At 51.3% G+C, this 23,690-nt stretch overlaps 1 protein-coding gene across 3 annotated transcripts in view; it reads right to left on the bottom strand.

Annotated features, from left to right (window-relative positions):
* Positions 1-6,390: 6,390 nt before the first annotated feature.
* MPP2 (MAGUK p55 scaffold protein 2) overlaps positions 6,391-23,690 on the bottom strand; it is a 23,474-nt gene continuing 6,174 nt past the window's right edge. The window contains exons 2-12 of one of the 3 annotated variants that reach the window (XM_012554952.1): positions 22,174-22,292; positions 12,573-12,725; positions 12,254-12,403; positions 11,672-11,899; positions 10,745-10,876; positions 10,545-10,650; positions 10,386-10,454; positions 10,028-10,189; positions 8,858-9,060; positions 8,365-8,493; positions 6,437-7,003 (exon numbers count right to left, since the gene is read on the bottom strand). In XM_012554952.1, the coding sequence (XP_012410406.1) occupies positions 6,827-7,003; positions 8,365-8,493; positions 8,858-9,060; positions 10,028-10,189; positions 10,386-10,454; positions 10,545-10,650; positions 10,745-10,876; positions 11,672-11,899; positions 12,254-12,403; positions 12,573-12,725; positions 22,174-22,290 (1,626 nt within the window). In that variant the 5' untranslated portion in view covers positions 22,291-22,292 and the 3' untranslated portion in view covers positions 6,437-6,826. Of the gene's footprint in view, positions 7,004-8,364; positions 8,494-8,857; positions 9,061-10,027; positions 10,190-10,385; positions 10,455-10,544; positions 10,651-10,744; positions 10,877-11,671; positions 11,900-12,253; positions 12,404-12,572; positions 12,726-22,173; positions 22,293-23,690 lie in introns of all 3 variants that reach the window. The other 2 variants (XM_012554951.1, XM_012554953.1) reach the window with 2 other exon arrangements.

Genomic DNA, 23,690 nt, shown 5'->3' with positions numbered 1-23,690 from the left:
AACTGGTTGGTAACATATTCACACCCCCGGGCAACGGGTAAAGCCACTGGGCCTAGGTCCCCAGCAACAGGACCCCTTCCTCCCTTTTCCTTCCTCCACTGTATCCTCACACTTGACTTTGGTGGTCTCAGCACCACGTTCTCCTGCATAAGCTGGTGATGAGGAGGGACAGCCTGTGGTTAGACCAGATTCTGGTTTCTCAAAGTGAGCTGTGAACCACCTTCATCCCAGTCCTTCAGGAAGCTAGTTTAAAAAATGTGACTCCTGGCCCCACCAAAACTATCTCTGGGGCTGGGCCCAGGACTGTGCATTTCTAACAAGCACCCTAGTGATTCTTAAGCTTGAGTTTGAGGACCAGTGGTCCCAGGAATTCTCAGATCCTCCAGTTTAGAGAGTCCACAGTTGATGTGTGGGGTCTCCCACCTGCCCCCTATAATAGCTGTTCTGCCCACGATACAGTGACCCAGCTGGGAACTTTCTTGAGGCCTACCTGAGTCCAGGCCCAGGTCCGGTGTGAGCCCAGGACTGGCAGGAGCAGTTGCCTCTCTGTTCTCCCTGCCCAGCCTTGCTTTCCTGACTTTGGAAGGAGGATGGAGAAAAGTTTGGCTTCCTTCTTGTCCAGAAAGGCTTAATTGCCTGTGGGTTCCGGCGGCTGAGGACAGGGGTAGGCCATCTAGGGGGAAGAAACCACAGAGTGCAGGTGGGTCTCTAAAAGGTAGGAGGCAGGGGACACGGCAGAAACCCAAGGGGAACCTGAAGATGACCTGGGTGAGATCCTGAGTCCAGCACCAGAGAAGGGGTGAGGGGGATAGAGTAGTGGAACTGCTATTGTCTTTTCTATTTTCTTTAAAAAGGAAAATGTAGAAAGATGAAAAAAGGAAAGAAAAAAAAAAAGAAAGTCACCCATAGTCTCACCACTGCCCAGACATGATCATTATTTCATTTTGTTGCATTTCCTTCCAGTCTTCTTTGGTTTTCATCCACATTATTTTTTGGTGTTATTTTGCAGAGTAATTATTTTGTACAGAACAATTTTGTATCCTGCTTTTCCCACTTATTGTAAGCATTCCCCCATGTTATTACAAACCTTTTATAAATAAAATATTTATCAGCTGTGTAATATTTCATCATATCATTGCACCACAACTTAATCATTTATCTATTGCTGGACATTTAGTTTGTTTCTACTTTCACTATTATAAGTAACCATGTGGTGGTTATCTGCAGATTCTGAATATATCACCATTAATTACCTTTGGGTAATTAAAGTAAAATATTAAAAAGGCACTATGTCTCTCTAAAAGTAATCAGAAGACACAGAACAGGCAAAGAAATAATAAGAATTTTTCTTGAGAAATGAGCACACATTTGTAATGCAGGAAACATTCTCTAATGTAGACAGTCCCCAGTCAGATCCATGCACAAACACACACATAACACACACACACACACACACACACACACACACACACACACACACGCCCTCTGAGCTACACACATCCTCAGAGCCACAGCTCCACATGTGGGATCTGTCCTTTCAGCTAGAGGGAGGTTTCAGAGTACTTAGTAATTTCAATAATGACCGTTAAGAGTTAAAAACAACAGATAGCCATGGTCAGGCCTGTTGTTAGAGCGAGTGAGAAAATGGTCTTATGTTCAGAGATCAAGGAGAAAAGAGATTAGAAAGTGAGATGGAGCCTGAGAGAGAGGCTCTGGAGAGTTGCCAGAAGCTGGAGCTGCCAATTACAGGCATTCACTGCACCTGCTTAAGAAAGGACTCCTCTCAGGCCACTGGAGCCCAGCTCATCAGGGCAGCCATCTTGGAACCACAATGCACTGTGGGAGCCAGATGTGCCAGGTGTGTGACCTCTGACCATCATCTCTGCCAGAGAAGGAGAAAGTGTAATACAGACAGCCCCCTGATGTTCATATTTGTATTGTCTCTTATTGCACTTTTGCAAGTCTTGGCACAGTGCCTGGCATTTTCACAAATTAAGTGTTTAAGGCCCCCACTCCTACCCCCACCTTTCATGCAGGGCTTGGTCTTCCTTCCAGAAGCAGTTCTTCCTCTCGCTGCATTTCCCCACATACCTGCCCTTGTACTCTGGGGTGGTGGTCCCCACACGCCAGCCTATGGACCAATTTGTCTGTGTCAAAATGAGAAAATTAAGGACAATGCAGAAATTTTATCATTCAGCTGAATATATTTAATTTAAAGAATTACCCTCTATTCTGATTTGGTAGTTGTGGGTTTTATTCCTTCACATGCTGATGTGAGCAATACCCATTATTTTTCTAAATCGAAGAAAATCCTTCCCTGAGGCCCTGCTCATCAGAGTGGAAAGAAACAAACTCTCAGTCCTGTTGTGGAGGGCTCCTTCCGTTCCCTACAGCCACACAGAAATCTAAAGGGCTTACCTGGTGTCTGGAAAATTGGAAGTCGGATGTTGTATTTCAGGCAAAGTAGTGAACAAAGCATTTGTGCTTTTAAACAATGAGATCCTGCAAAGAACAATTTTTATTGCATATCTGGGATTTGGGGAAGTGAGGGAAATCTCTGAGGGCCGCAAAACAAAACCACCCTTACTGGCACGGCGAGTGAATAGGCACACAGGAAAAGTGGAGTTGTCCCAGGGCAAATGCCAATATTAGCATTTGGAATGTTAAATACAGGTAGTCCCCCCTTATCTGCAGGGATTACGTTCCAAGACCCCCCTTGGATGCCTGAAACTGCAGATAGTACGGAACCATATATATACTATGTTTTGTCCCATACATACATATCTATGATGCCTGTTGCCGTCGAGTCGATTCCAACTCATAGCAACCCTATAGGACAGAGTAGAACTGCCCCACAGGGTTTCCAAGGAGTGCCTGGTGGATTCGAACTACCGACCTTTTGGTTAGCCACCAAACTCTTAACTACTATGCCACCAGGGTTTCCACTTTTACATATCTCTGATAAAGTTTAATTCATAAATCAGGCACAGTGAGAGATTAACAACAATAATGATAAAATAGAATTATAACAGTATACTGTAATAAAAGTTATGTGAGCGTCAGAGAGGGAAGGCACGAGATTTCATCACGCTATGCACCCATTTAACATCTTCGGATCGTGGTTGACCGAGGGTAACTGAAACCTCGGAAAGCAAAACTGTGAATAAGGGGTGACTGCTGTATAAGGCCAGGTTCATAAGGAGGAATGGTGAGTTGGGTGCCAACTGTTATTAGTCACTGAGTCAATTCTGACTCATGGCTACCCCATGTGTTACAGAGTAGAACTGCTCCATAAGGTTTTCTGGGCTATAATCTTAACAGAAGCAGATGGCCAGGCCTTTTCTTCCAAGATACCGCTGGGTGGGTGTCAACTGCCAACCTCTAGGTTAGCAGCTGAGTGCAAACCGTTTTCACCACCCAGGGACCTTACTAGAGGCTTTGGGTGTAGTGATAACTTACTTTACAACAGCATATAGAAATAGGACATATTGGGTGACTAAGTCAGAAAGCACTGTGATCTAATTCGGGTAATCAAATCCACGCGGGTACGTACACAAGCCATGCGTGCATACTGGAAACACATAAACTGCCAACAGTGTTTACATCTGGCCAGGAGGGTGAGCGCGGGGGAGGGGTGGGAGGAAGGGATGGGGACTTTCGAGTACAGTCCATATGATTATGTATAACGAGAATGCCTGAATATAAGATAATGGGAACCCTCAAATTTGGAGCCAGCTGGTCAGAAGTGAGGGTGACTCTGGGGACCCCCAACCTTGCAGCTGGTGTCTGAAGTGAGGGCAGTCTTGTGAAAGACTGTGCCCTTAACTGTGAAGTTTGGCCTAACTGTGGGGAGTTGGTGTCAGAAGTCTTTTGCAAAGGAGTACAAGACAGAGTCCTTCCCTCAAGGCACACACAGACTAGAGAGGGAGGTAGACATCTAGTAGACTGTGCTCAGAGGAACGTAGGAATCTCCACAGGCGTGCGAGACTCCTCCCTCATAGTGACATCTGGGTGACAGTTCGACCAGCTCTAAGTGGCCCCTGTTGTTGAGCATCTGGAATCAATCCTGGTGTTGTCACTGGGAGAGTCCTGAGACATTTTCAGAGAATGAATCTGAGGCCCAGAGAGGGAGAGGGACCTGTTGGAGGCCACACAGCAACTTCCAGGTGAAGGAGTGGATTAGCCATGGAGTCCCTCAGCCCTCCCAAATGCTCACAGACTGGGTACAAGCATTCAGAAAGAGCTTCCTCTGGGGGTGGGGAGCGTGGAGGAGCACAGGGGAAAAGCAGATATCCCAGAGCACACAACATGTCTCTCCAACTTCCATTCCAGAATCATCTGTGCTGTGCCTCCCAGCTTTCAGGGCTCCCAGTATTACCCTCTCCCAAGGCATCCACCCACCCCCCTCCCCAGTCCCAACCAAAGACAGAGCCCAGAAGCCTTTGCTTTGACATTTAATCAAAAGAGGGAAAAAAAAACAAAAACCAGTCAGAGAGAAAGTTGAGGAGTGGATGGCTGAGGGAGGGGAAAGGGAGGGGCTGGAACTGAGTCTGGGCAGTAGGGGCAGGGTCCTCTTTATCCTGAGGTCCTTGAAATACAAAGGCCTACAGTGAGAGGAGGAGGATCGAGTCACAGAACAAACGCGGTGAGCACTCAGCCAACCCAGCCCCGACCCTTGTGAGCTGAGAACTCGGACAGCCTTCGCTCCCCTCTGGTAAGTGTCTAGAATGGGCGCGGAGTGGAGCTCAGACAGAGGAGGCAGGGGGCTGTGCAGAAAGGAGGCGCAGAGAAGAGGCAGGAGAGGAGGTGCCAGCCCTGCCCCTTGGGCATCACCAGGGAGATCTACAGAAAGAGCTAGGTACCAACTCCCCACAAAGCACCCACTCTGCCTGGACACGTCCATGAACACCTGTGTCAGAGGTGATGGTCTTTTGGGCAAGGGGCTTGGAGGTTCACTAAGGTGGCAGTGACAGCAGACCCTTCCCTGCCTCTACTCCCATGTCTGCCAGGTGAGGTGGGAACTGGCAGAGGAAACCAAGCAGGAAAACACCCCATTTCCCTCCGCTCCCAGTCCCCTTAGGCTGAGTCAAGGATAAAAAGGGCACTGACTAAAGGGAAGAGTATAAAGATGACTGCACAGTGTATGCAGAGCTATGCAAATGAGACGGGCGAAGGCTGGGCCTTTACATCTCATTTGCATATCCTATGCAAATGCAAATGAGATTCCTAATATAATAAATATTTTTCTAACATTTGTAATAAATATTCTGTTTATTCTCCCTCCCCTTCCCTGGGAAATGGGCACACAGTGGTTCAGGGGCCAGCTTGGGCTGACACTGCAGCAAAGACAGACGAGACACCAGAAGGGTGGGGAGACAAGGGGCTGGGTAGGGGGCTGGGGAAGGGGGTCCCCAGTGAGGGCAGGCTCACCTGGGGAAGGAGGCAGAGAAGGATGAGGAGTGAGATGACTGGGGGCATCCAGGACAGCATTTTAGAAAGGATTTTCCTATTTATAAAATTGCCCTCCCCAAGGACTGGGGGGGCATTTAGGGTAGTGGGACAACAGAAGAGAGTTTGAGGAAGACATCTGGAGAGGGGCAAGGCTCTGGAATCTGGGGAGAAGGGTCTTATAAGAAACGGGGGCTGATAGGGAACCCACAACAAGGGTCCCCAAAGAGTGACTCCAAAGTAAAACAACCCATTGCTTCCCCTCCCCAAAATCAGGCCTGACGCACACACATCGGTACCAGAAACACAAACCAAGGGGCTGCAGAGTGCTGAGCCATAGACTGTGCAGACTACAGCGTGAATGGCGCCCCCTGGGGCTGTGCAGCAAGGAGCCAGCTAACGTACAAACCTCCTTCTCCAAGCCCATGCTCCAGGACCCAGTGCACCCTGCCTCAGTCCCCTAGAATTAGGGGTGCCAAGGCAGCCTGATGTGCCTGATGCAAGCAGGGCACCTGGACCGGGCCAGAGAGAAGACCCAAAGAATAATAGTCATGGGCAGGGTGCCCAGATGTGTCCCCACCGTGGGCTGTCGAGAGCTTAAGCTCTTCTGTCAGCAGCAGATTCCTCGTCTCAGCCCTCCAAACCCACCCCTGCCTGGGCTGAGCCTGCTGGCCCCTGCCAGCCATACCCTACAGGGGCAGAACTGACAGGCAGGGACACAGTCTGTAGAGAGGCTTCGGCAGTGAAAAGCTGTGGATGAGGGAGGGACAAGGCAGTGTCCGCTCCTGGGGCCTCTGCCCCCTTCTGAGGGAGCCAAGAGTGGCGCCGCAGCAGCCAGGGCAGCTGGCTTGTGTTTGGCTCCTCCAGGTTTCAGGCTGGCACCAGGCTGGCACCACCACCCTGGCCTGCCTGGCTGCTAGTGGGCCATGCATGCCCTTGGCCACAGGGAAACAAGCCCCAGGTCTGCTCCTAGGATACAGGGGTGAAAGGTGGGGAGGCCCAAGAATGGGGTGGGCATGGCCAGTCCAGAGGAGAAGAGGCGACTGAAGAGGGACAGCCAGCAGGGGCAGCAGACCCACTGAGCACATGGTCCCAAAGCAGGTTTTCTCTTCTCTGGACTGAGCATTATCAAGGTGACTCTGACACACCCCAAGAGGGACATCTGGTGGCCAGTGGGCATAGGGAGTGGGTAGCACCTGGGCACAGAGGCACCCCATGAACATCCACCCCCTGGCAGTGCACACATCTATGCTGAAGCCAGCCTTAGGGACAGCCAGGGACAGGGCTAAGGGTGGTGGCTGGTGGCCAGGGTTGGGGAAGGGGGCGGACTCAGGGTTCTGGGTCACAACCCAGAGAGGCGAGGTCCGGTGAGCAGGGCTCAGTACACCCAGCTGACGGGCACCCACTGGGGCTCTATGCGCAGCTTCTCCATGGCTGCCTGGAGCTCACGGAAGGTCCTCTCCAGGTTGCTGTTGACCAGGCTGAGGTCAAAGTAGTGCCCGTAGCCCCTCTGGATGCGGCTGCTCTCCTCCACTGTCCGCCTCAGGTCCGCCTCCTGCCCCGGAACAAGGGGACCTCCAGTCAGTGCCCCCAACTCACCCCCATCACTAGCCCCCTCTCCAAAACTCCTGGGTAGGAGAGGCAGGAGTCCCTCCCTGCATGCCCAAGGCACCTCTCCTGCAACCATGGACAGAAGAATGGACGAAAGGAAGGAAGGAACCTTTACTGTGTGCTAAGCACTGCCCTGTTTACAACCTACGTAGTCATCACTATAGCCTGGGTAGTGCAGGGTGGGAATAATGATTCCCCATTTACAATGGAAAAAACTGAGGTACAAAGAGGTCACACAGCCAGCCAGTGACTGAACAGGGTCTGCCAGCTCCAAGTCCAGTGCTCCCTCCATAGTCTGACTAGGCCCCCTGACCTACCAGAGCCACACACAAGTGCCAGGGGCAACCCCCACGCCAGACCCAGAAGCAGTAGGCCAGGCAGCTGAATTAAATAAGCTGAGGCAGTTGTTCTAGAGCTGGCCCAGCTGCCTCCCAGAGGCCCCAGTCTTCTGGGTTTGTTGCTAGGGATGAAGTGCCCAGAGCAGGGCTCAGGCAAGGGCCCAAATCTCCCCTGGCCCCAAAAACAGATGGGAGCCCTGGACAACCTGGTGACTGAGAGCTGCAGTACCAAGCATGGCCAGCAGAGGGACCTGAGCCCAGAGTTCTGCAAGCCCCGCACCCCCACAGGACAGAGCAGAACTGCCCCATAGGGTTTCCAAGGAGTGGCTGGTGGATTCCAACTGCCAAACTTTTGGTTAACAGCCAAACTCGTAACCACCGTGCCACCAGGGCTCCGGGGAGGGCTGAAGCAAGGCACAACTCCTGGGTGCCCTGGAGTCACGTCATATAACGCAAGGGCTTGAAGCCTCTCCTCCTGGCACCACACCCTCCCTGATGCTAACTCATCCCTCCAGTCAGCCTTCCTGCCTCTGCTTCCTCCCTCCCTTCAGCTTTTCCCCAGCTGTAAGCAGCCTCTGAGTCTGAGTCCACCTCACCCCACCTCTGCCCCTCGGACCTCCCACTGACCCTCTGGTCCCTGCAGAGTGAACAGAGCAGGGGGCAGGAATCGGAAGCTCCTGTGTCTGGGCTAGCTGTGTCCTTGACTCCCTGTGAGACTCTGGCCACTTTACGTCCTCTCTCAGACCTCACTGAAAATTTGGGCAGGCACTAATCATGACCCTCTCCCCTTCCCTGAGACCTCCTCCTTCTCTTCATCAGCTGGAGTTCCTGGAGGTGTGAGGCCTAAATGCTGGCCCCAGGTCGGCTTGGTCTCGCTATGTGGCTTTGGGTTGCACACTTCCCTTTCTGGCCCCCATCACTCCAGGCCGCCACTAACCCCTCCCACCGCATCTCAAAGCACCCTCACCGTGAGCTGCTTGGTGGACACTCCGCTCTCCAGCGCAGCCCGGTTCATGGCCCGCAGGGTCTCAAAGTCGGGGGCCTCAATGAACACCACATAAGGGACAAACTCAGCTGTTCTCAGCACCTTCACTGCCTGCAGGAGGAGAGGTGGAGGGTAGTGGAGTGTATCCCTAGGTATATCCTGGGATCTGGAAGAAGGCTATCTGGAAGTGACTGGGGGGCACCTGGGAATGGATGAGGGAGGAATACCTGGGGGCCTGGGAAATGAGTGCTGGGAATGGATGGGAGAGGAGCAGCTTGTAGGTGGCTGGGGCTGGGGTCACTGCAAGAGGCTAGAGGAGGAGTTGGGTAGCTGGGAGGCTGAGAGAGAGGTTCCAGGGGGACTGGGCACCTAGCAGTAGTTGAAGGAGGATACCTGGACGACAAGTGCCTGGAAGTAGATGGGAGACGGGGGCAGCGGAGAGCCAGGAAAGGATAGTGGGCAGGCTGGACAGTACCTGGGGGTTGACATCCAGCACGCACACCTTGCCGGCCGCAACCACGCCCCGGATGGAGTCGATACGGGTGCCGTACAGGTTGCCCTCATACTCGCCATGCTCCAGGTAGCGCCCTGCACGGATGTCAGCCTCCATCTCGGCACGGGACACAAAGCTGTAACCCTGGCCTTCCCGCTCCGAGTCCTTGGGCCGCCGGGACGTGTCTAAGAGGAGGAGGAGCCCAAGTGGGTGCACGCAAGCCACACCACCTCAGACACGCATATGCACGCACACATGTCTACGTGTGTCACTCAGCCCTGGGGATGTGCCTGCCCTCCACTTTGCCAAAACTGCTGCCTTCGCCCTTACCACTGGCACACACAGTCACAGGAGTCCATGTTGGGAGGATTCTCAGAGATCACCTGCTCCAACCCAGTGTTTACAGATGGAAGCTGAGGGCCAGAGAGGGCAGTGTGCAACCCAAAGCCACACAGCAAGGCCAAGCCAAACTGAGGCCAGCATTCAGGCCTCATGCCTCCAGGAACTCAGAGCGTCTACCACCCAGATGATTCCGTCACGGAGAAGCCCTGTCCTCCACAAGGCCACACACACAGCTCATAATCTCATTTCACCTGAGCCCCCAGCTAGGCACACACTAGCTTTCAGCAAGTGTAACATGAGAGAAGGAAAAGCGAGGCCAGCCCATACATATTGTCCAGTCAGTTCTGACTCATAGTGACCCTACAGGGCAGAGTAGAACTGCCCCCATAGAGTTTCCAAAGCTGTAATCTTTACAGAAACAGATTGCCTTATCTTTCTCCCACCGAGCAGCCGTCAGGTTCAAAGTGCTGACCTTTTGGTTAGCAGCCGAGCACTTAACCACTGTGCAACCAGCACCCTTAATCTAAATCATAAAAAGATTAAATAACTTGTCCAATGTCACCCAGCTAATACATGGTGAAGATGGAATCTGAACCCAGTGTCCCCTCTCCCCCATGCTCCAGACTCCTGCTGTGTCCCCTTTGGCCCTGCCCTTCAGAACCCTGTGAGGCCCAGGCCTTGGCCAACACCTCACACCCAAAGGCACCACCTGACCTGATGTCCATGTGGATGCCCATCAATGGACTCAGCCCTGACCCTCGGGGCAGCCCCTGCTCCCTGCCCCACCCAGCAGGCCCAGTTCCCACTCACAGGGCACTGTGGTGCCGTAGCGGTCTGGATCCCACATGATGAGCTTGTTCTTCAGGCTACGTCGGCCCACACCCTGGGCCCCGATCAGCACCAGGGTTTTCCGGCGGAACGGGGGCATGCGGGCTACCTCCTCATAAATAAGCAGCTCATGGCGGTCAAACTCTGGACACAGGGAGATGGCACTGCTCATCAGTTGGGGTGGGCGGCAGGGCTAGGAGCAGGGGAGCAGGGAGGGACTGGACAAGGCCTAGGGACACGGTTAGCAGCATCTGGGCAAGGAGAGCATATTCACAGTCATGGGGCGGGGGGGGGTGCCATGCCGTGTTAGAGGAGGACAGGGGGAGAGGCTGACACCCACCTGCGTTCTTGGTGGTTAGATACATCATTCGCTTCTTCTTCTTTCCTGAAAGGCTGCCACATAGGGTCCCTGGTCATAAGGAGATGGGCAGGTGAGGCCAGGCAAGGCCACACCAGATCCCAGATTGGGGGTGTCTGGTGGAGAGGCGGGACTTCCTACCTGAGGTTGGTGTCAGCTCCAGGTCCCGCTTGACAAAGGCTTTTCGCTTCTCCTCCAGCAGCTGGCTGGGGATGAGCCCAGCACTTCCTCCTTCGACATGGCATGCCTGAAATGGACAGGGGACAAAGTAAAGGTCTCCCCCTTCCCTCACCTCCCCCCATACCACACCTGGAGAGACCACAGGGGTATCAAGGGCTCACCTGCCACCAGTTGGCGTCGTCCTGGTTGACAATCTGGAGTAGGTCCCCGGCGTTGAAGCGCAGACCCGCCTCCTTGCAGGGGATGAGGCTGTCTCGGGCTGGGTCATAGTCAAAGTGGCATTTCACAAATACCTGGGTACAAGGGATTGGCAAAAGGTCAAGGGAAGGTGCAGGGGAAGGCTAGAGAAGATGATGGCCTGGGGGTGGGGGTGGTCACATAGTCTACCCTCCACCCCCCTCCTCTCACAGAGAAGTATGAGGGCTTGGCATTGCCTTTCTAGAGGGGGGATGTCTCCAGGCTTGCCCAACCTCCCTCCCTGGTACCAGCCTCCCTCCGGGTCTGGAACAAAAGGGACTCAGACAGACGGGTGGGAAATCTGTGCAGGCCTGGGTCCCTGGCTCCACCCACTGAGGCGGCAGGATCTCCGAGTCAGTGACCAGACACAACGCCGGATCTGAGTCCAGGCCCCACCCGGCTTGGGGAAGAGGCTCTGGCAGAGGCTACAGAGAGCCAATAGGAGAGGTGGGCGGAGCAGCCAGACCTCCACAATCCTCCAATCAGGAGGCAGCTATACAGAGCACAAGACAACGTCACCCTCCGCGCCTACGCCCCAGCACGAAGACCGCTGCACTAGATGAGGGCCCTTGTACCCTCAGGTCCCCCCCGGCCATGCATGCGTGCACATCCTCTGTACGTGCATGCGTGCCCAAGAGTGGCACGAAAGCACACGTGAGCGCGTGCACGTGCACCACACGCAGAGGTCTGTGTTCTGCCGCCCCTGGCCCGCAGGTCTCGCTATCTTGCCTTCGGCAGGTGGGTTGGAGAGGAGGGACCTCCACCACGAAGCCTGTGACCCTGGAAACTAGGTGTGGCCCAGCCATCCCTTGGGCCTCATGCTGGGTGGCGGGCTAGGCGGAGGGGCCCACCTGGCGGGGCAGATGGGGCTCCTGGTAGCTGGGCAGGATCTTGAGGATGACGCTGCCGCTGGCGCTGCGCAGGAGCTCCTGCAGCGCGCGGGGGTCGCTGCCCACCGGCTGTCCATTCACCTCCTTGATGATGTCACCCACGTGCAACAGGCCTTGCTGGGCCACAATGCCCCCGTGCAGGATCCGCGCGATCACCAGCTCTCCTCCCTCCACACGGAATGTCACACCCTGGGGGCGGGGGGGAGGGGGGTGGAGGAGGAGGAGGGTATCATGAGGCGGGTCTGCAGCGTTTCTAGGAATCTGAGTCCTCCTTCTCCAGCTGCTCCAAGTCAGAGCTTCAAATGGGCCCCTAATGCCCCCATTCCACCACCACCCCCAGTCCTCTTCCATCCCTCTGCCCGAATTTGTCACTTACAAGAGAGAAGGTAGACAGAATGGATAGGCCCTGGCACATGGTCATGCTCGTATGCACAGCATGTGGTCTCCTGGGTCTGCGCTGAGCCCTTCCCTCAGCAAAGCTAACCCCATCTCTGTCTTCAGCCCTCTCCCAACCATGCACCCCCCAGCTACCGGCACCCTCACCAAATGCTCTCCAGCTGTCTTGCGGATGCCCACCATGCGAACAGCATCAGGGGGCACAGGCTGGTTGCTGAACGTGGGGTCCAGGCCAGGGCTGGGAGGCGGTGTCTCATAGGTCTTTGAGGCCACAGAGTCGTGCGTCTCCAGAAGGGACTGGAGAGGTATTGGGAAGGGGCGGAAGACAGTGGGACAGTGTCTCGTGGTCCCTTCCCATCCCATCTCTTACCCCAGCTCCAACTTCCCACCGGCCCCTCTCCCAGCGTCTTGTATCAATGGCCACTGCGCCCCTCCACCACAGCCCCAGGGGGGCCCTCCCAGAAACCTGGAAGTGGGGCTCCTGGAGGATGCGGGCCAGCTCAGCCGCGGTGCTGCTCTGCTCAGCTAACTGCGCCAGGTCCCGCAAGATCTCCTGCACCAGCTCCAGGTTGTTGTCGCGCACTGCCTCTAGCTTGGTCTCCTCCAGCCGTTCGTGAGCCTGGGGGTGGTGGCAGAACATATAAGGCTTTGTGCTTCCCCTAGAGGCACCAAACAGTGCCACCTCACCACACACACTCACAGCTCTCAGGCATCTCACCCCTCCCCTGGCCCCTTCACAGCCCCTAGCCCCAAATCTGGACTTTAGATGCCCCCCTACAGCACTGCTGGCTGCTATCACGTTTCAGGCCCTCACTCATCTGCAAACAGACCACAGGTGGCATGCACACCTTGTTTCTCCTTCCTTCCCAAGAATGATGACTAGAACCCAGTGTATTGCTGTTGTTAGGTTCCGACTCATAGCGATCCTATGTACAATAGAACAAAATGATGCCAGGTCCTTTGTTGTGAGGATGGCGTAGGATCTGGTGTAGGGAAGGGAGAATCCAAAGGGCAGACTTTCATTTCCACTCTCTTGCCACAGTGATCAAACTATCCTAGGATCCCAGGACCTTATGAGCATCTGAATTCAAGGGCAGCTTCTTCCAAGTGACATCATTGTTAAGTGGGATCTCGGACACCCTGTAGCCCAGGGTGAGGAAGCTATGGAGTAACTTGCCCAAGGTCACCAGGCCTTGAACTTGGGTCTTCAAGCCCCGAATCCAGTGCTTTCTGCTGCCTCTCCAGTGAGGGGTAGGACCAGAAACCAGTACACGGTGCCAGGAGAGGGTCCCGCACCTACTTACTGCCCTACTGACTCTGGGCTTCCATGACAAGGTGCTTCTGGAAAAGGAAAAGGAAGCCTTTGCCAGTGGCTAGCCTAGCAGTGAGTTAGGTTAGGTGGCTCGAGAAGAAAGGAGTTCCATTTCAGGGATACATAACCAAAAACCAGTTGACCCTACGTGTGTCAGAGTAGACACATAAGGTTTTCAAAGGCTGATTTTTCAGAAGTAGATCACCAGGCCTTTCTTCTGAGGCACCTCTGAGTGGATTTGAACCTCCAACCTTGCAGTTAGCAGGTGAGCACATTAACTGTTTGCCTCACCCAGGGACTCAGGGATATATAAAAGTAAAAAACAAACAGAAAACATTGCTATTGAGTTGATTCCATCTCCTGTCCACCCCGTGTGTTACAGAGTAAAACTGCTCCATAGGATTTCCTGGGCTATCATTGTTACAGAAGCAGATCACCAGGCCTTTCTTCCACAGTGCTGCTGGGTGAGTTCAAACCACCACTTAGGTTAACAGCCAATTGCAAACTGCATGCACCACCCAGGGACCCAGGAAGACTTTCTTCCCCTCTGAATCATTTGAAAGATAGTTGCAGACACAAGTCACTTCATCCCTAAGTTCGTCAGCATGTACAGCCTAAGAACAAAGACATTCCACTACATAAACCACAATATCATTATTACATCCAAGACATTTAACACTGATACACTGGTATAAGATTATCTAATAGACAGTCCATGTTCAAATGTTCCCTGATGTCCCAAAGACGTTCTTTACAGTTTTTTAACTTTTCTGGTTCAGAATCCAATCAAGGATCATGTGTTGCATTTGGTTGTTACTTTTTTTGCTCTCCTGTAATCTAGAATAGACCCCAGAAACTTTCGGTCATTCAGGACATTTTTAAAGAGTCTAGGCCAGCAGTTTATAGAATGTTCCATAACTTGGATTTATCTGATTGTTTCCTCGTGATTAGACTCAGTTTAACCATTCTGGCAGGAATTCCATATAGGTGACCTATGTCTTTCCTACTGTATCAAAGGAGGCACAGATCTGTGGGTAATACTTTGAAACCGTGTGACTATCCTGTTTTGAACAACTTTTCACCAGTGGATTTAGTGTTCATTTATGATCCTTGCCTGAATTCGCTATCATATTAAGCGTTGCAAAATAGTGATTATTTAACTCCATCATTCAATCTACATGTATTTGGTGGCATTCTACCGTAAGAAAGAGCTTTCCCTTTCTCCCACCCTGCCCCCCTGTCCCTCTCTCACTTCTCTGTATCACTAAGGATATTTTTTTAACTCAGTGTGTTCTAGTCCGTCATCATCACTATCTTCATTGTCTCAACTTATCTCAAATGTGTCCAGTGGGAGCGCCATTCACACCTGTGTCCTTTTGATATGCTCCATCAGTCTTTGAGCATCTTCTTTCATTCTGGAATAGGCTCATTTTGTAATTTAGCAATTACTCCAAAGAATCTTGATTTCTTTTGGTAGGGAATGGTCCCTATCATGGCTCTGAGAAATAGGCATCATTATCCCCATTTCTCAGAAGAAATAAGTGAAGATCAGAGAAGTTAACGGACATACAAAAGTCACACAGCCAGCCACGGAATCTTCTGACTCCAAGCCCTGTGTTCTTCCTTCTTCATTTCATTGGATTAGTTCACACACTGTCCTCACATGCCTCCTAGCTGGCAGATGTTCCCACTAGTACTTGCCTGCATTTCTGAATATCACCTGCCTTGAGTTACTCACCTTGGCCCTGCATGCTACTGGAATACCTACTGCTGGATCCCTGTCAGCCCTCCCAAATGCCACTCACCTACCAGGGCTGCTGCCACCTGCTGTCTACAGCCAACCTCCTGGACTTATGATCTGTCTACTCGACTTGACTTCCCTCCAGAGCCAGGCCCTGCCCTTCCCAGGTCCCAGATCTACCCAGCCTAGACTGTCTGCTGCACCCCCAGAAAGGAGAATCCAGCCCAACTCCACAAGGGTAAGAGGAAGAGGCTAACAGCTACCATATGCAGTTCCAACTTGATTCCATTCCTGTGGGTTTCTGGGCCACTATGCCAGAAGAACCACATTTTTACAGCTGGATCTTTGATCAAAGCACTGGTCTGCCTACTACATTAACCATGTATACATAATCATTAACATTGATAAGAAGCAGGAAGAAGTAGGTTCCATCTTTACTAAGTTTAGACAGGCCTTTATGGATATTCACTTCCTGATCGTTTTACAATCAGAAGGAGGGAAGAAGTCACTGGATTACCTTAGCCCATTAGCCTCTTATTGGAGGTCTCAGAATTGAAGAAGAGACCACGCTATCTTCTATTATGCTCTATGCATCCAGAACCACACTAAGAACTTCTTGGGAGGAAATTCTGACCAGCTAATCCCCAAGAACATTTCTGGAGAAGGGAGTTTACTTACAGCTGGTACAGCACATTGGTAAGTTCTCAGTTAGGCTTTACCATGCGGTCCTAAGACTGGGACATTGCAGGGCCAGTGAGAGAAAGATACAGGAAGACAGACTTGGGCTCCATCAGAAGAACAAACTATCTGGCAGTCCATTGTTATAGCCCCGGCACTGGGCTTGGTACACAGCAAGCATGCAACACTTATTTGTTGACTAGACAGAGGATGGAGGATGAATGGATTGATGGATGGATGAATGGAAGGTTGAATGGATGAATCAGTGGGTGAGTGAGTAATAGAGCCATTCAGCTAGCAATTCCATTACTGGAGAGCTATCAAGTAGGTTGGACATAGTCACCAGAAAGGAATGCTATTGAGAGAGGTTATGCTTTGAAGGGGACTGGCTAGAGGACCTTCTACCCTGAGATTTGCCATCCCGAATGGACCTCCTTTCTTTGGCTATCTCACTGTAGAAGCAGCAGTTAAAGTGACCCAGAGATGGTGTGGTCTAATAAATCCAACTCCGAAGTCAGCTGTAGAAGGTTACAGATGTTCGGATTCAATCTAACTCCACTGTTTTGACCTTTATACAGTCTGAGGGTTACAATGTAGCAGAGCTCAGACTGGGAGTTTCATAATGGCCTTTGCTACAAATCATGGATTTTTTGATCCACAGACCACAAGCCCTTGGGTGCACACACACACAGGCACTCACACACATACACACACCTGCAGGTGTGATGACTCCCATGCTGTCTACTATACTCCTTCCCCAGTCCTGGCTTTTGCTGTAGTTATTTGGGTACTAAAGTTATCAGCATGAGGAAGAATGTCATTTGCCCCATGTGTTGTATGACTCGATGTGCATGTCCCTGTGGGAATATGGGATCAGAAGTCAACTTCCCTATGGGGATTCCTGAGCAGTACCTTCCCTGACCCTCTTGATTTAGAGGGCCTCGGTCTGGTCCTCCTCCAGCTATACCCATCCCGCACAGTGCCAGGAATCCACGGGGCCAAAGAGACGTGCCTTCACAGTATGAATTCCTCCTTTCTAGGCCTTGCTCTGGATAGCCAAGACCCCACATTCTTGCCCAGATGGTCACGAGCTTGCTCCCACGGTCTTGATGGGGCTCTTCCTACACTTTTAAGGGTGATGGTGCTGCTGGTATGCACACCCCCTAGAACTCAGAGATGCAGAATGGGTGGCTGGCTCACCTAGAAACTCTCATTCATTGCTGGTGGGAATGCAAAATGGTACAGCCACTTTGAAAGACAGTCTGACAAAGCTAAACACAGGGTTACCATTCGATCCAACAATCATGCTTCTAGGTATTTACCCAAAGGAGATGAAAACATATGTCCACATAAAACCTGCACATGTATGTTTATTGCAGCTTTATTCATAATTGCCAAAAACTGGAAGCAACCAAGATGTCCTTCAATAGGTGAATGGATAAACGAACTGTGGTACATCCATACAATGGAGTAGTACTCAGCAGTAAAAAGAAATGAGCTATCAAGCCACGGAAAGACATGGAAGAACCTTAAATGTATACTGCTAAGTGAAAGAAACCAGTCTGGAAAAGCTATATACTGTATGATTCCAACTATATGACATTCTGGAAAGGGAAAAACTAGAGACAGTGAAAAAAGGTCAGTGGTTGCCAGGTTGTCGGGGAAGGGGAGGGATGGACAGTTGGAGCCCAGGGCATTTTTAGGGCAGTGAAACTATCCTGTAAGATACTGACATTAAGCATTTGTCAAAACCCATAGGACTGTACAGTTCAAAAAGAGAACCCTAATGTAAACTATGAACTTTGGTTAATAATAATATATGTTAATACTGGTTCATCAATTGTAACAAATGTACCACAGGAATGCAAGATGTTAATAGGAGAAATGATGTGCAGGGGGGAGGAGGTATATGAGAACTCTCTGTACTTTCTGCACAATTTTTCTGTAAGCCTAAAATCTGCTCTAAAAAAAAATAGTCTGCTAACAATTAATCAATCTGCTAGCATCAAGTGTTGGGGACTCATCCATCGCTGGTGAGAGTAACTGATATAGTACCTTTGGACAGCAATTTGTCAATACTAGTAAGGCTGAAAGGAACCCTGGTGGGGTAGTGGTTAAGTGCTCGACTGCTAACCTAAAGGTCAGTGGTTGGAACCCACCAGCTGCTCAGCTGGAGAAAAATGTGGCAGCCTGTTTCTGTGAAGATTATGGCCTTGGAAACCCTATGGGGGCAGTTCTACTGTGTCCTATAGCATCACTATGAAGGAATTGACTCCACAGCAACGGGTTAGGTTTTGGTTTAATAAGGCTGAAAATGCGCATACTCAGCAATTTCATTGCCAAGTGACCACCCTAGAGAAATTCTCAAACCTGTGCAGAAGGAGGTGCCTATGAGGATGGCCACTGCAGCGCAGTTCTTAATAGGGAAAAATCAGCAACAACACACCTGTCTCTCAGAGGGGAACCAATAAATAAATCAGAGTCTATTCGTATATTGAAGTACCGCAAACACTTAAAGCGAACATCTGTCTATCTATATCTACTTATATCAACAACTATTTGTATTACTAGAAATCTCAAAACAATAAGCAAGTGACAGTATAACTCCATTTATATAACATTTAAAAACACATATACCAAGAGTATATTGTTAAAATAATAAAACAAAATTAAAAAAGAGTATATTGTTTACAGCTAAGCCCATACGCAGTCAAGGCACATGAGCATTCAGGAAGTGACATCATCAACGTCAAGCCAGTGGTGACTAGTGTGGAGGCGGAAATGAAGACGAGGGAGTGTGGAAAGAGCAGTGGAAGTGAGGAAGGTGGGGGGCATTAGCTGTATCTGTACTTTTTATTTCCTAAAAAGAAGGAGGAAGAGCCAAAGCAAATGCAGCCAGCATGAACATCTTGGAGACGGAACTCCAAGGTCTGTTATTTTACACTCTTTTGTATTCATTCACTCAACTAATATTCAGGGAGCACCCACCATGTGCCAGGCACTGTTCTGGGCTCTAGGGGATACAGCAGTGAACCAGACATCCCTGCCTTCACGGAGCTCACATTCTCTATGTTTGAAATGTGCATAACTCCTTGTTTTTATTTTCATGGATGAGTATAACCCTTGATCACTGATAAAAAGCAATTTGTCTTTCCCCAATCTCCTACAATCTACTCAGTCTTCTCTTCCTTAAACCTCCCACCATTAACCCTCTTGGACGTTTCATCTTCTGTTGTTAACAACCTCCCCGGGTCCTCAACCATTCCAAAGATGGTATTGTGACCTGGTTGCATCCCAGGGACACATCCCTGCATCATCTCTTTCCCTCCAGTGGGTCCTGGTCCTCCTCCAAGCCCCACACCAGAGCCTTGGCCTCCCTGTGACAGGGCCTCCCTACCTCACCCCCACCCTGCCCAGACAACCTGGAAGCTCTTACTGCCTGCTGGATCACCATCTCCCTTACCATCACTATCATTTGCCAACTTTCTAGTCACCCATTGGCCATTTACTGAAGACCATGGAAACTGCTTCAGTCTTCTCTCCATCCCAATGCCTACCATAACCCTAGATTCCAAAACCTGTACAGACACTCATCCCACACCCAAGCCCTTCATTCCTGGACCTCCACACCAATGACCTGCCCTTCCACTGCAGCCACTCTGGATTGTCGTGTCATCCCCCAGAACTGCTCCTCTTTGGAAATCTTTTACCTCCCACATCCCTCTCTCTGACCTGAGCCTCCAGCTATTACCACCCCCACCCCTGCAAATACTCTTTGGCCTCAGAGAGCCCCCAAACTTCATCTCTATGTTCTCCCTGCCACGTCTCCTCTGTCTCCTCCCGGCCCCTTCCTCTTCCCACCCAGCCGGGGAGGTGATGCACTGAGCCATTCTTACAAGCCCCCTCACACTCTGCCTTGCCATAGCCCCGCCCAGCACAAGCTCTGGACCAAAGCCCCCCACTTCTTTTCCAGTGTCTCTAGACTGAGTCACCTCCTACTCCATAAAATCAGGTACCTGACATGGATAGTCCTGGTCCCTGCTCCTTGGCTTTCATTGGCTCTCTCTCCCCTCCCCTTCAGTGACTAGTCATACCTTCATTTCCAAATCCCCATGTTCAACCCCAACCCCAGTTCCCACTACCCCGCCTTTACTGAGAAACACTATTTAAGTAGGCCTGATTTCCCAAGACCCCCCAGCCTCGCCTCCCACACAGCCACCCACACCACGCTCCCCTCCTGTCCTCCCTCTTAGGAGATGAGACGTCCTTCCCCGACCCGTTTGCACTCTTAGTGGAAGGTGGCACCATGTCACACTTCCCCTAGGCAAAATCCAAAGTGCCTTGCTACCTCTCCCCTTCCATACCCAAATACCAACTTCTGCCAATTTACTTCCTAACTATTTCTTTCTGCCTCCCCTCCCTCGAGCCCTATTACCATAGCTCCAGTTCAGGCTCTCAGCATCCCTAACTGGAACCATCACACAGGCCCCCAACTGTCCCTCCAACTCCAGGCACAACCCACCAACCCAGAACCCTCCAACCATCCTCCATGTGGCTGCCAGAGGGATAGTCCTAAAACACCCATCTGTCATCATCACACCCCCACTTAAAGCCCATGAAACACTCTGCGATGCATACAGGACTATGCCCAAACCCCCCACACAGCTGCCCAGGGCCTCCTAGACCTGTGACATCCCCACAGCCCACACTCCTGTCTCACACCTGACACTCCAGCCTCATACTGAACACTTACAGTCTGCATCGTACTTCTGGATCTTTCTCACCTCTGTGTTTCTGCTCAAGCTCTTCTGTGGCCCAGAATACCCTACCCCTCCTCTTCATTCTTCAAGACTCAGCTCAAGTGGCCCTTGCTCCAGGAAGCCTTCTCTGCCCACCCCAGGCTGGGTTAGGCACCTGCCCTAGCACATCTCCCTCTGTCATTGCCATTTTGTTTCAGTGAGTCTCTCCCCCACCTGATGCCTGGCAGGTACCTTAAAAAGAGGTCTTCACAAACAGCAACAAGGCAAACACCTCCATTAAAAAATGGGCAAAGGACTCTAAAGAAGATATACAGACAGCCAATGAGCATATGAAAAGATGCTCAACTTCATTAGTCATTAGAGAAATGAAAATCAAAACCATAATGAGATACCACTTCACGCCCACTAGGACGGCTATTACCAGAACTGAAAATAACAAGCACTGGCAAGAATGTGGAGAAATTAGAACCCTCATGTATTGCTGGTGGGAATGTAAAATGGTACAACAGCTATGGAAAACAGTTTGGTGATTCCTCAAAAACACAGAATTACCATATAACCCAGCAATTCCACTCCTAGGTACAGACCAAAAAGAACTGAAAACAGAGACTCATACTTGTATACCAATGTTCACTGCAGCATTATTCACAATTGCCAAAAGGTGGAAACAGCCCGAATGTCCATCAATAGGTGAATGGGTAAACAAAATGTGGTATATCCATACCATGGAATAGTATTCAGCCATAAAGAAACAATGAAGCTCTGATACATGCTACAACATGGGTGAAACCTGAAATATCATACTAAGTGAAACAAGCCGGACACAAAAAGACAAATACCAAAATACATGAAATATCTAGAATAGGCAAATTCATAGAGACAGAAAGTAGATTAGAAGTTACCAGGGCACTGTAATCCTTCATCTAAAGCACAATTAAAAAAAAAATTTACAATAAAAAAAAGAAGTTGCCAGGGGCTGGGGGCAGGGAAGCGGGAGTTATTCTGCTTAACAGGTACAGAGTATGGGGTGATGACAACATTTTGGAAATAGATAGTGGTGATGGTTACACAGCCTTGTGAATGTACTAAATGCCACTGCAATATATACTTAAAAACGGTTAAAATGCCAAATTTTATGTCTTTTACCACAATAATTTTTTTTTTAATTTTTTTAAAAAAGAAGTCTGCACAAAAGGCCCAAAGGCAGAGGAACGGACAGGATGAACTCTGGAGATTCCAACACACAGGTATGCTCACCCCCCACCAATCATACCCTCCACAAGCTGGGGGCACCAAACACCAACCACACGGGCATGTCCACACAACTCACCAGCCCAGGTGTGGGGACAGCCCCCCTCCCTGCAGTTCCTCCTTGGATTCATTACCTGGGTGTTGATGTTCATTCATGTACACAGACACACACAGACACACACACACACACACAGGCGCACGGTCTCCCATGCCACCTGCCCCATTCCTAAGCACCCCCCCCCCCCAGCTACCACCTACCACCCCACTCCCCACTGTACCTCCCCAGGCCCAGTACCCCTGTGCCTGCCTCCCTGGAGCACTGTACCTTGGCCAGAGATCTTACTATGGGACTTTCCATAATGCCTCGAAGAAAGATCAGGTCCAGCTCCGCAGCCCCTGTGGCATTGGGGAGGGATCCCAGGTTGTCCAGGACTTGCTGCATGGCTGAGCAGAATGGGTAGGCAATGAGACACACAGGCACCAGCTGGGTACAACAGGAAGGAGATCTGAACATGCCACATGCCCTGCCCCTGCCCCTTGTCCCAGCAGCACTTCCCTCTTTGTACGCCCTAGGTAATGCCAGCCTGGGCAGATGGGAGGCTCCAGGCAGCAGGAAGTGGACTCTGAGGTGGGGGAGGGGAAAAGGGGAAGCAGGTGTCAGGTTCCAGGTTCTATCCTGAGCCAGAGAACTACAAGCTCCTCACTCAGCCTGGAACCCAGCCACCTCCACCTGATGGGGCTCAGGGATGAGAGAGGCAGTGCTAGGAGCATGTACCTGAGTGCAGGCCCAGAGTCAAGCAGGAGTTATATGGGTGGCCAGGGCTGCACAGCCTCCAGTGCCAGCTGACAACTAACTCAGTGTAACTTTGCACAAGTCACTGTCCCTCACTGGCTTCAGTCTTTCCCTTCTGTATAATGGGTGGGTTGGACTAGATGGAGTCTACAGGCCCTTCAGCACTGACAGACAGTGATCAATAATCATTGAGAAATTAACATGGATGATCAGAAGCCAAAGCCGAGGCCCAGAACATTGGCAGGACCTGGGGAAACAGGCACCCTGGAACCTAGGGTGATTGTGGGCACCCAAGGGCAGAAATCAGACCAAGTGAGCCCAGGCATCAGCAAACTCTCAGCCTGGTATAGGACATAACCAGGGACATGAGTGCACCTGAAACTGGACCACCGCGCAGGCAGCCAAGGGGCTGAAAGAAGGGGAAGAGTAAGTACACTGGCAGAGAGTGGGGCTCCAGGCTGGGGCAGGTTCTAGGGGGAAGGAAGGGAGAAGCAGAGCGTGCCCAGCTGGGGGCCAAGATGGGCAGGGGTATCATTACTCTGCCACCCTGCTACCCACACCCACATCTGCATTAACAGCACCCAAGTCATGGAGGAAGGGGGTGGGTAGAGTCCCCGGCACCTCTCAATGCTCTGTCACTGCTCCCCTCCTCCAGGAAGGAATGGGGATGGGAAGGAGAGGGCACTGAAACAGGAGCTGCCAGAGATGGTGCAGGAACTCCTGGACTCCCACCTGCTTCCCTCTCCTCCTCCCCACCTTCTCTAGAAACGGCCTGGGCTTGGCATTGGTCAGGGACCTGCGAGGCACTTAGTAGGCTCTAACCGAGGCCAGGAAGGGAACTCGGTCCACTCCGCCAGGGTCTCCTGAATCCACCCTCCCCGGTCATCCTCACACACAGACCCCCAGCCTGCGGGCTATAGGAGGAGGACTGAGCCAGGAGAGTCGGTTCGCTCTACCCAGGCCAGTTCTCCTAGCGGACCTTGCCCCACTCAGGCCCTTCAGACTCCAGGGGTTGCTCCTAGTGCTCCCTCTCCAGATGCCCCGAACCT

This window comes from Trichechus manatus, unplaced genomic scaffold (genome assembly GCF_000243295.1).
Source record: "Trichechus manatus latirostris isolate Lorelei unplaced genomic scaffold, TriManLat1.0 scaffold00028, whole genome shotgun sequence".
In the NCBI taxonomy this organism is placed as follows: domain Eukaryota; kingdom Metazoa; phylum Chordata; class Mammalia; order Sirenia; family Trichechidae; genus Trichechus; species Trichechus manatus.
This window is presented reverse-complemented; position numbering and strand designations above follow the sequence as displayed.